Source organism: Megascapheus bottae, chromosome 7 (genome assembly GCF_031878675.1).
Source record: "Megascapheus bottae isolate mThoBot1 chromosome 7, mThoBot2.hap1, whole genome shotgun sequence".
Lineage (NCBI taxonomy): Eukaryota > Metazoa > Chordata > Mammalia > Rodentia > Geomyidae > Megascapheus > Megascapheus bottae.
The window spans coordinates 10,541,540-10,557,336 of NC_143515.1; the positions used below are offsets into that span (position 1 = coordinate 10,541,540).

The 15,797-nt window shown below is 39.0% G+C and overlaps 1 protein-coding gene across 7 annotated transcripts in view; it reads left to right on the forward strand.

Annotated features, from left to right (window-relative positions):
* The window catches only part of Vwa3b (von Willebrand factor A domain containing 3B), a 197,238-nt gene that overhangs the window by 62,271 nt on the left and 119,170 nt on the right, over positions 1-15,797 (forward strand). For all 7 annotated transcript variants that reach the window (XM_090336461.1, XM_090336462.1, XM_090336458.1 and 4 more), the window contains exons 10-12: positions 4,254-4,408; positions 9,034-9,172; positions 10,342-10,473. In XM_090336461.1, coding sequence (XP_090192587.1) covers positions 4,254-4,408; positions 9,034-9,172; positions 10,342-10,473 — 426 coding nt within the window. The remainder of the gene's footprint in view (positions 1-4,253; positions 4,409-9,033; positions 9,173-10,341; positions 10,474-15,797) is intronic.

Here is a 15,797-nt window from a genome sequence, read left to right on the forward strand (position 1 = left end):
AGCAATTGAAGCAGTGCAGGGAAGTCTCATTTGCATGTTTCATCCCCCAGTAGTATTCCTTTTGTTTTTTTTTGTTGTTTTTTTTGGGGGGGAGGGGGGTTTTGCCAGTCCTGGGCTTGAGCTCAGGGCCTGAGCACTGTCCTTGGACTTTCTCAATGCTAGAGCTCTACCACTTGAGCATCAGCACCATTTCTGGCTTTTTTCTATGTATGTGGTAGTGAGGAATCGAACCCGGGTCTTCATGCATGCTAGGCAAGCACTCTACCACTAGGCAAAACTCCCAGCCTTAGTATTCTTTTTGTAGACATTATTCAGTAATGTTCAGGAAGTAACACATAACTGTATTTTCCTTCTTTCCTTCCTTCCTTCCTTCCTTCCTTCCTTCACTTGAACCTAGCGCCTGAGCACTGTCCTTGGGCTTTTTCAAGGCTAGAGCTCTACCACTTGAGCCACAGCACCACTTCCGGCCTTTTCTATGTATGAGGCACCAAGAAATTGAACCCTGGTCTTTGTGTGTGCTATGCAAGCACTCTACCACTAGGCCAAACTCCAGGCCCATATATTTTCATTTTAACTGTATTAAACTATATTTTCTTTAGACCCTGGATATTTGAAGATATAACACCTTCTGGATTTGGACATAGTTTAGTGGGAGCTTGTGATTTGGAGGCAGGCTCAGGGTTACTTTATACAGCTGGGTTCTTTGTTCTTTTTAAAAACAATTTCAAATGGAATTTTGTAGGGCCAATTTGAAGCATCTGGCTTATAAAAGAGAATTTTACCTCAGATTTCTTTTGTTAATAATAATATGGTGAAGGTTGAGAATTGGTGTATAGATATCTTTTTTCATAAATATTCATGAAAAGGGCCAACCTTAGTACTTAGTATGAAAGGTCTAGAACTGGATTTAACACCAAATTTCCAATATGTGTGAACTACAGAGAAAGTTTAGTTGTAAAATAGCCTGTCTAGGGTTACTCCAGGCTTCTATTGGGCTGGACTCCCCATCCACCCCCAAAAAGTGTTTATATAAAAACTGGTTTATAGCTGGTGCTAATACCTCACAGCTATACATAGCCTAGCTATTTAGATGACTAAAGTATAAGAATTGAGGTTCAAAGCCAGCCTAGGAAGACAAATCCTTGATATCTTATCCTTAACCAGCAAAAAGCCAGAAATGGAGGCATGGCTCATGTGGTAGAGCACCAGCTATGAGCAGAAAAACCCGAGTGGAGAAATAAAAAGGCTGAGTTAGAGCATGAGGTTAAGAGTTCAAGTTTCAGTACTGGCTAAACAACAACAAAAATGGCTCATAGGTGCAGTGGGAAATAAGTAGGTACACTGGGAAATAAATGGCTAAAAAGACCTTGCTATGTAGTGCTGGGGGATAGGTGAGTGTAAATGGGAGTGTTTCTACTTCTATGAGCCTACTGCTGTTTCTCCATATCCATAACAAATTTAAATATGCTGCCTGAGCAGGAGAGGCCCACAGCTGCTACCTTTACTATATGAGTAAAGAATTAGCATTTATGGAATGCTTTTGTATAAGGCAAATATTTGTGTTCTCACTTTCACCCCAGAGAAAACAAATCACCAGAGGTTAGGTTACTCCAGATGGATTTGGAGGCAGGGTGGAAAAGGGAATCTATAGGTTCAAATGGAGTCCACTGGGTATTCACACTCTCAATCCCATTCTGATGTGCTGATGTCCAACAACCTGCCTCCACTAACTTCTATGACCTGATAGTTCCTCTTGGTTGTACCAGGGCACAAATGGAAAATAAAACATAGGGGCTGAGAAGTATGTGGTGAAGACACGTTTGTGTGACAAGAGGAAAGAAGACATGTTTCTCCTTCCATCTTTGCACTATGACACAGGCACCAACCCTTTTTCTTTCTCTCCCGGCAGCACGTGGCTAATTGTATCATGCCTTTCACCCCTGTCCTCCTCAGCCACCGCCAGTGCACTGCTTCTTAGCCCTGTGGGGATGTGAATCCTTACCCTGTGCTGTAAGGGGCTAGCTTCTCTTATTGTTCACTTGCATCTGAGAACCTAAAAGTGGGCAGTGGGCTCCTTGCTTCCCTGTGTTGCTGCTTGGCCATTTTCCTTGCTTCTTCCCAGCCACTGTGTGGCTGTCTCCTATTGAGTCTAGCTTGTTCCAGTCAGTCCTTGAAGGTGACAGCTCTGCCTTTCCCTTACTGATCCCAGCACCTGCTTTAACTCTTAGTGAGGTTCTGCATAGTCTTTCATTTCTTTTCCTTCTTCTCTTTTTTTTTGTGGCACTCCAGGACCTTGTGCTTTTGCTTAGCCTTTTTTGACCAAGACTGGTACCTTGCCACTTGAGACACACCTCTACTTCTGGCTTTTTGCTAAGTTAGTTAGAGGTAAGAGTCAGATTTGTCTGCCCATTCTGGCTTTGAACAGACCCTACTGAGTAGATAGGATTACAGGTGTGAACCACTGATACCCAGAAACTTTCCATTTTTTTTACCCCTAAAATCCAGAGCAAAGTCAATAACTTGCTCTTCCCTATCACTACCGTCCCTCTCGTCGGCACATCCTTGACCTTGTTACCACAAAGACTGTGTAAACATAACTCACGTAATTACTTCTAAACATCCCATTGATTCTTCCAAACTGTCAACCCCACTGGGCTATACAAGCTATCATTTATACCACCTCTTCTCTGTCCTCTCCATCTGTCTGTCCCTCCTGTATATCTTCAAATAAGTTCCCTTTCAGATTATTTACACTTACCTGCTACAACTCCACTCTCAGTTCAATGCAGCTTCCTGCTTTTTCAGTGTAGGCCTATGCAGTTGACTGCACTGGAGAAATCAGAATTAACATAAGCCACAATAGCAGGCCTCACTTTAAATTGATGCCCTCAACTTGTCATTTGCAGTGTGTCCATTCCTATTGTGTCCACTAGGGGTTGCTGCTGCTGCAACCCCTAGTCCATGTAATTGACCTCCTGACCACTTCTACTCTTGTCCCTCTATTCTATTCACAACAGAACCACCAGGGCTCTCTAGTAAAATGACAAATTTGATGCATCCCTTCTCCTGGAAAGGCCCTTATAAGGCTTATTCCTTTTTCACTCACAGATAAAGCCAGAGGCATTGCCATCAGCTGTTGGTTTTTATAGAGTTTGCTTCTTGATTCCCGAACTTGCATCTTTCTCTCTTCATCTCATTCTTTCTTTCCTTGAGCACTCGTTTTCTTGTACCAGTCTTTCCAAAATTCTACAAGCATATCAGCAAACTCTTAGCTGAGGGATTTTGTACTTCTGTGTCCTCTAACTTCCTCCAGATTTGTGTATAAACACACCTGCTCCTTCTCACTATCTCTGTGAGATGGTGAAAAATCTAAAATCTCATTTAAATGAACTCAAAGTCCCAACAAAATGAATACCAGGAATCTGGCACTTGAAAGATCAAGTGAAGTGGGTTAAAACAGTGGAGGAGAAGGGAAAGGAGAATTGCAGTCATAATATTTAATGCATATCCTAAGAAACTGAGAAACTTGAGGGGGGACGATGGGTTGGGAAGGAAAGGAGAGAATGATAAAAGGGATGACATTGACCAAGATGTACTGTACTTATAAACTGCTTTGTTGAATGGTAACTTGTACAGCCACTTCAAGATAATAGAAATACATTTTTTTCTGCAGTCCTGGGCTTGGGATCAGGGCCTGAGCACTGTCCTTGGACTTTCTCAAGACTAGCGCTCTACCACTTGAGCCTCAGCACCACTTCCGACTTTTTTCTATGTATGTGGTACCGAGGAATTGAACCCAGGCCAAACTCCCGGCCCCAGAAATACAATTTTTAAAAAGAGTAAAAGAATAAAATAAATTCTCCTTTAAGTTTTAAATGGTCCCTACCCCACTGTTCTACCTGCTTCCTCAAGTCTTCTCTGTCTTACTCTTATCCGTGGTGTTTGTCACATACTATACAAGTCTCTTTCTTTCCTTCCTTCTTTCTTTTTTTGTCTGTCTATCTCCCTTTTGCTAGAATCATTAGCTTTTCTAATTCACCCAGGACTCAGATGAGATCACACCTGCCTTTCTGATCTTGTCCATGACATCTAGGTATGGGATAGGTAACAGATCATGTTTCATGGAACTTAGATTTGAATGATGTTACAGTGGGGATGTGTGCTCAGAACTGTCATAAGTAAGGCGAACATATAAAAGTCCCATTTGGGTTCTTTTCTTTCTCTGGCTAGCCTCTGTCCTTTGTTTTCCTTAGGAGACCCAGAAGAAGACAGTCCATGCAAAATACTGCAGCAAATTTACACACTCTTCCTGGAAGGATGGGAGCTTGGTCCATGTGAGCATTACCAAGGAAAAGTGCATGTGGTACAGTGAGAGAATTCATACAGCCCTGGGTGAGATACAAAGGAGGTTGGTATTACAGGCAGGTACTCCTGATCTAATCTTATTTTTATTGAGAGTAGATCAGATAGTATATATAGTGATTTATCCTTGTCTTCAATAACCACTTGAAAACTAATACTCCCGCCACCCTCCTATGTTTCTATTATAAAGCCACTGGTTACAAACAGTGGTTACAAGCAGTAAGCACTGTTTACAGAACCCTAGCCTTTCAAAACTCAAGCAGTGATTAATTGTTCTGGTGTGTGTGTGTGTGTGTGTGTGTGTGTGTGTGTTGGTATTGTGGCTTGAACTCAGTGCCTGGGCACTGTACCTTTTTCACTTAAGACTGGTGCTCTATCACTTGGCCCATAGCTCCACTTCTGGCCTTTTGGTGGTTAATTGGAGATAAAAAGTCGCTATTTTCTTGCCTGGACTGGATTTGAATGGTGAATAGCTAAAATTACAGGCCACCAGCGCCCAGTATTGATGGATTACTCCTAACAAGCAATCCCAGAGTCTGGAGTCTTCTCTGCTATGGTTTTAGAGCTGACTTCCTAAGAAGACTAGTCTGGTTTTCTGATTTGGGAGGATCATACAGCTTTGAAGCAGAATTCCATCTGCTAGCTTCTGGGTCCCTTTAGCATTTTGTGGAGGATTGTCAGAAGTATCCTCTCTTTTCTATTTTCTGGAAGACTTAGGTTATCAGTTCTCCCTCTTATGCTTAGTATAATATGCTATTGGAGCTATCTAAACCTGGAGTGTTCTTTCTGGGAATGTTTTTAACATTCATTCCCTTTATTTAAATACACATAGAGCTGATATTGATGATTTAGTTCAGCTTTAATTTTGTAATCAGACTAAATAAATGTTGCCTATTTGATTGATCTTCAAAAAATAGCTATATATATATATATATATAGGTATACACACATTGCCAATGAAGTTTATTTTTAATCTTTATTGTTTCCTCTTTATTTTATTTTAAAATTTCTTAAAGTGGATGCTTAAGTCACTTGAGATATTTTTTCTTTAAAATATAAGATTATAATTTTTTTCATATATTTTTATTGTAATTAATAGAAGGGTTACATGATATTTGCCAGATAGATGGTGCATTAATTCCCATACATTGATACCCTTTCACATGCCTTGGTCCCCATTTCCCTCCCCCCATAACCCCTCATCTTGTTTTCCCCCATTCCCTATCCAATTTCAAATAACCAAATGCAAATATATCCAATTATAATTTTATAAATTTCTTTCTGAGGATTTCTTTACCTGACTTATAAATTTTGGTATGATTTATTTAATTTGCAATTGTTTCAGAATATTTTCTGATTTCTTCTCTGACCAAAGGTTATGTAGAAATGTGTCGCTTACTTTCCAAATGTTGGTGAATTTTCCTGATAGCATTTTGTTATTGATTTTTATTTTAATTTTCACTATACACACAGACGTACCTTATTACTATAATTCTTATCAATGTATTGGAACCTGCTTTGTATCCCAGAATATGATTTTAAAAATCTGCTTTTGGGGGACAGAATGTATTATAAATATTATATAGTCCAAGCTGGTTTATAGTATTTGTCTTTTGTATTGTTACTGATTTTCTCTTTAACTGTTCTATAAGTTTTTGCAAAAACAATCTTGAAATTTTCAACTATAGTTTTGTGTTCAATTCTCCTTTCAGTTCTATCCAATTTTTTTCTTTATCTATTTTGAGGTTCTACTAGTAGATTCATGTACATTTAAGATTGGTATGTTCTCTTGATGAGTCAGCTTTTATATAATTATAAAATATTCCTTTTTATCTCTGGTAATATTTCTTGCTATAAAATGTACTTTGCCTTATATCAGCTTAGCCATTCCAATTTCCTGCTGATTCTTGACTTGGCTTATCTTTTTCCTGTCCTTTTACCCTCACACATCTATGCCTTGTACTTAAGTCAGTTTCTTGTTTTTAAATACCATCTAGTAATCTTTCCCTTTTAATTGGAATATTGTGACTGTTTACATTTAATGGGAATATTGATTTGGTTGGATTTAAATGAAAGATCTTGCTATTTGTTTTCTATTTGTCTCATGTAGTCTCTGTTCTCTTCTTACCTTTTTGCCTTCTTAGATTTTTATAATTCCATCTTATCTCTATTATTGTATTAATCTACTTCTTTGTTATGTTTTGTTTTGAAGTTTTGTGCAACTTCTCAGCATGTATAATGTACAGCTTTAAATTATCATTGATAAGAATAATTTAAAGCTGTACATTGGCCTAGTGGTAGAGTACTTGCCTGGCATGCACAAAGTCTGGGGTTCAATTCCTTGGTATCATCTACATAGAAAAAAAGCCAGAAGTGGTTCTGTGGCTCAAGTGGTAGAGCTCTAACCTTGAGAAAGCCCAAGGACACTGCTCAGGCCTTGAGTTCAAGGCCCAGGACTGGCAGAAAATTGATTATCCTATCAAAATTATTTTCACATACTACTGTAGCACTTTAGGTAGAAGACTCTTACAATTTCTATTTCTTCCTTCTGTCTTTTCTGCTGCTATTCTGAACTTTTACACATACCATTGACTCCATAATACATTACAAATAGTCTATGGTATTACAATTTAGGTTAAAAATTAAGAATATATTTACTCACATACTTTGTATCTTTGTTCTCTTCATTCCTTTGTATGAATCCACATTTCCATTTGGCATTTTTTTCTTTTAGTGGAAGTCTGTTTATGATTAATTGTATTAGCTGTCTTAGCTTGCAGAACTCTTTAATTTATCTTTATTTTTTGAAAGAGAATTTGGCTAAGGATTGAATTCTAGCTTTAAATTTTTATATTTTGTTTTAAAAATCTTTTTGTAATGTCTTCCTCCTGGTTTGGCCTGCGTAAGTTATAAATAGCGAGCTCTTGTTATTCTTAAGTATGTTCCCCTGTATGTGAATATATTTTTCTGTCTATGGCTGTTTATAAGATTTTTCTTTATTACTGGATTTCATCAGTTTTATTATGCTACACCTTGGCGTGACTTTCTTCACTGTTCTTCCCTTTCTTTGACCTCTGGGATTTGTAGGTACATAGTTTTACTAAAAATTAGAAACATTTTGCCCATACCTTTTTAAATACCTTTTCTGTTTCCCCATTTCTGTTCCAACAATAGACTCTGATTGCACATATTTTACACTTCTTAACATATTCCCAGGGGCTAGTTATTTGCTTTTCTAAAAAACCTTTTTCTGTCTTATTTTGAATTACTTCTTATTGTTACATCTTTTAAAAGTGTTCCTGATCTTTTCCTAATGTCTAGTTTATTGCTACCACTATGCATCGCATTTTTCATCAGGTCCTGTATCTGTCTAGAGAGTCTTTTTTAATATATTTTTATTGTAATTAATAGAAGGGTTACATTATATTCACCAGATAGAAGATACATTACTTAACAAACATTGCTACCCCCTCTCAAGTTTTTGTCCCCATTTCCCTTCCCCCACCCCCTCCCTTGTCTAGAGATTCTGTGTGGCTCTTTTCTTATACTTCTATTTGTCTTTTTATTCTGTTCATACTTCCTGAACATATGGATTGCATTTGCACTAACAAACTCCCCTTTGGGAGTTTGGGAGTAGCATTATCCTAGGTCCTTTATTCCAGGGTGATAGAGTTCTGGTACAAAGGTAGTACACTTGTGAAGATTCATAATCATTATGTACCTATTAAGGATATTTCATACTCTAACTGGTTGGAAAAATGAACTATTCCCAGCCTATGTTACCTATAAGAAATTGGTCCACCTGCTTCCTTTGGGAAGTTATCCTTGACCTTTATAGTTTCTTCACATATACGCCTTGATCATCACTTAGGCTAAGGTCACTCTTCCCCCAGATATCTAGAGTGTCTCTTGTCTTTTTTCTTTCTCCTCTGCTCTTCCCCTCCCTTTCTCTTCCCTCTTCCCTCCTTTTTTCCTTCCTCCCTCCCCTTCTACTCCCTCTTCTTCCCTCCCTTTCATTTCCTTCCTTCCCCTCCCCTATCCCTCTCTTCCTTTCTGTGAAGTAACCACATCTTCAGTTCCCTGGAACTTGATGAACTCTAGCAAGACAATTTCTCTATGTTCTCCCAAACTCCACTCCCTAGACTTCAACTACAGCCTAGAATTTCATTGCATTTTATGACAGGCACGTGAATGCAAGTCTCAGCAGTATCTTGCTTATACAAGCACCTAGTGCTTGGTTGTTTCAGGGTGCTGTGGCTGCTCAGTTCAGTCAACACGTTCCATTGAAGCTTCTGAATTATGTCAGCTCCATTAGCTTGACTCCACTCATCAAACTTGAAGTCACAGCTGAAGGTTTCAGCATAGCAGATGACTAGAAATAATTTGCTTTTGGTTTTAGCACCCATGCTGGATTGATCTTTTTGCCATTTTTGGTTTTTCTTAGTACTTTTTGTCTTGAATTATTGATGTGTTAATTAATGAGGGGGCTGATAAGAGAGCCAGGCCTAATGGAGGATTTTCTATAGAAAAAAACAAAGTGAATAATACATTCACCAGTAGGTGAGTATGAACAATATAGACTAGCTCTGATGTCTGTAGATATACCACTAAGTTTTAAGGAAGATGATCTAGCTACACAGACTATTCACTTTGAAACTTTTTCCTGCCTAGGATTAAATGGCTACAAGATAGGAGTCAAAATCTCTTTGGAAAAGTACAGAAAGATTGCGTTTATGTCCTTATTGATACATCTCACTCAATGAAGAACAAACTGGGCTTGGTGAAGAAAAAGATCATTCAGTTTATACAGGTGAGATAAAACCGTCCCATTCATGCTCTGTGTATCATAAGTGCACCTCCACTAGTCAACTGTAGTGGCTTTGAGCAGCAGACAGGGAAGTTTTGCATTAAAGAACCCATAAAAAATCCAGTTAAGCCAGGCAGCGGTAGATCACAGTTGTTATCCTAGCTAGCTATTTAGGAGGCTTATCTGAGGATCATGGTTCTAAGCCAGCTTCGGCAGAAAAGTCCCTAAAAGACTCATATCTTCAATTAGCTACCCAAAAACCAGAAATGGCCCTGTGGCTAAAAGTGGTAGAGCACTAGCCTTAAGCAAAAAGAGCTCAGGGACAGTTCAAAGTCCCATGACCAAACAAAAAGACAAACAACACACAAAACTGTTTTAAAAAAAGAATCTAGGGCCAGGAGTTTGGCCTAGTGGTTAAAGTGCTTGCCTAGCATACACGAAGACTCGGGTTCAATTCCTCAGTACCACATACATAGAAAAAAGCCGGAAGTGGTGCCGAGGCTCAAGTGGTAGAGCTCTAACCTTGAGAAAGTCCAAGGACAGTGCTCAGGCCCTGAGCTCAAGAAAAAAAAAAAAAAGAATCTAAGCATCCCCTTGACCTGTTAGGGAATTATTAGTTCAATTTGTAATTGGACCTGTCCCTTTTCTCTGTTGAGTCCTTTCTCTTGCACACATAAGTTGCTTAAGAAAGTTTCTATATTCATTGCTTTAAGTTTTTTGTATCCTAAAATTTGTAAAACACTGAAACCTCCATTGATTTCCAGAAATTAATCATCTTAGTACTGTTCTTGTAATTTTCATTGTGTATTGGGGAAACTCTGTGAACTTGCCCTAGAATTGGTGTGTGGAGAATTGTAGGCTAATGAATAGAGGCTCCCAGTTCTTCCTCCCTGGCTGCCTCTGAATTGTATGCTAGACAAAAATTGCTTTTGTTTCCATACCTTTAAGTGGGTCTCATGTATTGTCATGAGTCCTTTGTACTAATAGGAGTTTTAACCACAGGAATAATGGAAACAAGTGTTTGAAAAGTACAAAATACAGTTTTTAATTAGACAACCCTCTATAGGAGAGAAATACAGACTGACAGAAGACAGGTGAATAGTATGAGCTGTGCTTTCTGACTTTCTTACATTTGAGTGGTTTCATGCTTAAATGACCATTGTCTTTTACAGGAACAGCTGAAATATAGACGTAAATTCAATTTTGTGACATTTGATGCTCATGCAGTTGCTTGGCGGGAAAAACTTGCTGAAATCAATGAAAGTAATTTGGAAAAGGCTCAATCGTGGATTAGAGACATTCAGGTAAAATGGAAAATAAATCTCAGGAAAGTGTAAATTTCTTACTTATGTACTGAATTTATTTCCATGATAAAATTTTCTCTCTCTGACTCTCCCTGTCTCTCTCTCTCTCTCTCTCTTACTCTCTCTCTCTCTCTCTCTCTCTCTCTCTCTCTCTCTCTCTCTCTCCCTCCCTCCCTCCCTCTCTCTCTCTCTCTCTCTCTCTCTCTCTCTCTCTCTCTCTCTCTCTCTCTTACTCTCTCTCTCTCTCTCTCTCTCTCTCTCTCTCTCTCTCTCTCTCTCTCTCTCTCTCTCCCTTGTACTTACCAGACAAGTGGTCTTCCATAAAGCTAAATGCTCAACTGCCAGGATAGAAATTTTGAGAAATTTATTGAGCTCCAAGGAGGGAAGTAGCTTTACAGAGACATTGATTTTGTTGGCACTAACACAATCTTATTAGTCAATTCCTAGAAGTTTAGATAAACTTCTATTCACCGCACACCTTCCCTCATTATCCACAGGAGATTGGATCTATGACTACCAGGCCTAGATACCAAAATCTGCAGCTGCACAAGTCCCTTAGGTAAAATGGTGTGGTATGAATATAGCACCTCACAGACTCCATGTACTTTAGACTATGTCTAGATAATCTGTAATACTTAATGTATACAAGGCTTACATGGTCATTCCTTCTAGATATAATCCTTTCCCTCCTCCTCCACCTTCTTCCTTCTTTCTCTGTCTGTCATTCTGTCTGTCTATCTGTCTCTCTGCCTCTGTGTCTCTGTCTCTCCTTCTCTGTCTCTCCCTCTGTCTGTCTGTCTGTCTGTCTGTCTGTCTGTCTCCCTCTCTCTCTTCCCCTCCCTCCCCTGCCCTCATTCCTTTCCTATGTTTGTCCTTTGACAATACTGAACTCAGGGAGAGCCTTGCACTTGTTAGGTTCTCTACCACTTGAATCGTGTCGTCAGCCCACTATTAAAAAAACCTGTAAAAATTTTCAGTTTCTATTGATGGAGTTTGTGGAACCCACAGATATGGAGAACTGACTTCATTTCCTAAACTGACCTTTGCTAAGTTTCAGATAATGAAAACAGACTTTAATATGTAATATTTTTGTACTCAGACATTCTTGTTTGTCCTGACACTTCATTATTGTTTCAAAAGACATTATTTTCTTTCTTTCTTTTTTGATTTGTGTGTCAGGACTGGGGCTTGAACTTAGGGCTTGAGTGCTGTCTTTGAGCTTTTTACTCAAGGCTGAGGAGCTACCATTTGAGCTACAGCTCTAATTCCAGCTAATTGGAGATAAGAATCTTTAGGACTTTTGGCCTGGGCTAGCTTTGAAACCAGATCTTGAGGTCTCAGCTAACTGAGTAGCTACAATTACAGGTGTGAGCCACTACCACCTGGCTAAAAAGTCTTTTTCTTTTTCTTTTGTTCTTTGTCAGTCCTGGGGCTTGACCTAAGGGCCTGGGCACTGTCCTTAGACACTTTTTGCTCAAGGCTAATGCTCTGCTACTTGAGCCACAGAGCCACTTAGGGCTTTTTCTGTATATGTGGTACCGAGGAATCGAACCCAGGGCTTTGTGCTTACTAGACCAGCACTCTACCACTAGGCCACACTCCTGCCCTAAAAGATCTTTTCTTAACTGTAATTTTGTTCAAAAGTATTGACCTTAAAAAAAAAAAAAGAAAGAAAAGAGAAAAGCTGGGCACGGTGGCTCATGCCTGTAATCCTAGCTACTCAGGAGGCTGAGAGTTGAGGATTGAGGTTCAAAGCCAGCCCGGACACTAAAGGTCAGTTAATCTCTAGAAAAGGGGAAATGGGGCTATGGCTCAAGGGACAGGGCAGTAGTCTTGAGCTGAAGAGCTCAGGCACAGCGCCCAAGTCCAGAGTTCAAACCGCATTACCTACATGAAAAACAAAAAAAAATGCTGAGCCTGTAGAGACAAACAGTACAGGCTGAAATTCAGGTTAGAAAGCAAGAAAAAAGGACAGGAAGTTATAGTGGAGGTGGAATCATTTCTCATTTACTTGAAGACCATTAAAGCTACTGTTCTTGTCATTCATACAGACCAATGGCTCTGAGCTTAATTTTAAAACTTCTCCAGAGTCATATGGCATTCCAGTTATTTAAGAGATATTTAAAACCAAATCTATATAACAAAATATAACAGAAACATCTTTAAAATATCTTAGTGTCCAAATTAGAGTCTAGATTTGACAGGAAGTTCAGGTATACATCAGAACATCTCCCTGATATTCACCACAGTGAGCCTGAACTGGGCTTCCTTGGATTTTTTTTTTTTTTTTTGCTGAGTACCAACTGGGGTTTGAACAAAGGGCCTCTTTCTTACACCACTGGTGCTCAATCACCTGAGGCATGCTTCTAGCCTGGCTTTATTTTTTCCGTCAGTCATGGGGCTTGAACTCTGAGCTTGGGGTATGTCCCTGAGTTCTTCATCTCAAGGCAGCCACAGCTCCACCACTTCCAGTTTTCTGGTGGTTAATTGGAGATAAGAATCTCACAGATTTTCGTGCCTAGGTTAGCTGTGAACCACAATCCTCAAATCTTAGCCTCTGAGTAGCTAGGATGATAGGCATAAGTCACTGACATCATGTTTACGCATTCCATTGCTCTTTCTTTTCTGAAAGCCCAGTTCCCTCCCATCATTGTTTTCTTCTGTTGGTTGTTATTTAAGGATGTCTATCAGAAATAGATTCTCCCAGTTCTTCAGCACCCTGGAGGAATATTTTCACCAGACACATAATTCTTGGAAAACACTTCATTTGTTTCAGCACTTGAAACATGCGGTGCCTATTTCTTCTGATCTTTGTGGCTTAAGATGAGATTGTCTTTTGAATTACTGTTATTTTATAAATATTACAATGCGTTTTTTTCTCTTTGGCTCTTCTTAGAAATTTTGTCCTGTGATGGAAGAGGCCAGAGACTGCTGGTCATCTCATGTCTGATACTCGCAGGGTTGTTGGCCTCAGTTTTCTGAAATATAAATACAGCATGTTTGGGCATAAATTCCTTGAATTTTATCCTATTTTGGATTTTTCTGAACATCTTGAATTGTAGTTTTTGTATCTGTCACTAAATTGGGAACTTTAAGACATTATTTTGAGTAGTTTTCAGTCTTTCTTCTTTCTTTTGCGAAATTCTCATGGTATTTGATTTTCTTCATTATCCCAAAGATGTGTCAGGACCACATATCATGTTTTCTGTATTTGCGTCACCATCCTACTTGTCTTTCCTGCCATCTTTACCATGACATGTCTTTAGCTACCCACTTCATGAGATCAAGGCATGTCCTATGCTAGATACAGTCTGAAAGCTTTACCTTGGTGTTTCTAGGCTGGTGAATATCCCAGAGATAGGTCTGGTTTGTAAGCTGTGTTTTAGATGTTGAAAAATATCTGTCACCTAGAATTTTAATACTTATGAATATCCACTGGAGTGAAAGGGAGTAAACCCAAACCATGGGGGATGAAGTAAGAGCAACTGGGTTGGTTAGGGTTTCCCCACTTGTGTCAAGGTCTGAGACACTGTAACAAAGAGGGCACCTATGGTTTATGGTATGGCCTTAGAGACATCTTAGGTAGGGACTTAGATATATGCTGGATATTTGTCATTCTTTCAGCCCTAATTGTCTGCTCCCTTTTTATCCTGAGGAGAACTGAGGAGGCTGAGGCTGTTTCCCTACAGCATCACTAGGAAACCGAAAGTTCTCACCTCCCTTCAGGTAGGGTGTGAGTAATGTGACCCCGGCACCACCTGTAAGAATAACCTCCTAAGCCTTGAACTGAGAGATGAGGATTCCAGATGGTCTGCCTAGCAGGGAGAGCAGGGCAGAGGTAGCTCCTAAACTGGCAGAGGGCATGTTGGACACTTCCAGGAATGGCCAGGCAAGACACCACATGTCGTGTTTGATTGTGATGGGGACCCCATCACATGAAACTGCAGCAGATTGGTTCTTTGTTCTTGGTGTGAGGTCCCAAGCTTAGTTCTCCTGCCAGCTTGGTTATACTGTCAGCCATCCTGGACTCTTTTTCTTAAATTCCTTTCAGCTTAAATCAGCCACTGTTGATTTTCTTGCTTACAACTGAAGTTGAACTGAAACTGAATCTAAGATGAGGGGGAAGTCTTCAGAAGATTTTTTGTAAATTTCAGAATTCTGATATAGATAGTTGGAGATATCTAATGATAGCTATCTAATGATATTTAACATCTTGGAAAGAATCATTTTTTTCCTATTAAGGAAAGTACATTCTAGTGAATTTGAATTTCTCTGAAAAGCCATTCCTTTCTATATTAATGAAGCATTCAAGAGATTTTCTCATAATTGTTTAACATGATTAGAGAAGTTGCTAAAAACACTATTAGTTTCTCTTGGACAGATTATATATGTATAAATATATGCACACATATACCTATATGTATCTATACATCTCTCCTTTTTTACATGAAGAACTGAGGATACTATTGTGATTAATGTTATATGTAAGAGAGAGAATAAGTTCTAACATGTTTCATGTGATCAGTTTTGATTCTGACTAATATATTGTTCCCTCGGTATTTATGAGGAATTGGCTCTAGGACCTAACACACACACACATCGCATGGATCCCAGAATCTGCAGGTGTTCTGCAATGGGTTACATTTTCTGTAAGCAGAACATTGTAAAATGGGTCAGTGCTTTACAAAGAGTCCATGTGTATCCTCCTGTGTGCTGTATATCCTCCTTAGATGATGTACCCCACTAAATACAATGTAAATGCTATGTGATGAGTTCCTGTATTGTAATTGATTGGGGAATAGTAATAAGAAAAAGGTTTGTATATATTCAGTACAGTTTGATTTTTAAATTAAAAAAAAATTTTTTCCAATCTTTTTTGTCCTGGTTAATGGAATTGTGGATATGGAAACCATGGCTACAGAGTGCTTGTTGCATTCACTTATTTATTCCCATAGTATGTAAAGCAGATCATTTAGAGTTTTTGACTTAAGACCATGCATTCATATAAGACCTCTCAGTGTGTCCAGGTACTTGAAGGTACCTGCTTCACCACATCCTAGAAAGATTTATGTTTGGTGAAGTATGTGCATCATTAGGTTGTTAATGATACTACACACTCAAATATTGAGTGCCACGAATAAATAGGCCTGAAATAAATATGATCCCATAAGGGTATATTCAGGCAGCGTGTTTAAGCTGTGTTGATAGCTGGTGAGCTGTAGCTGAGTTAGCAACTCACATAGAAACATACAAAGATAAAATGGCATTCAGATCTCTGTCAAGACGAAATCCATAATCTCTTGTGGTCCTTGGGCTGTCTGAGT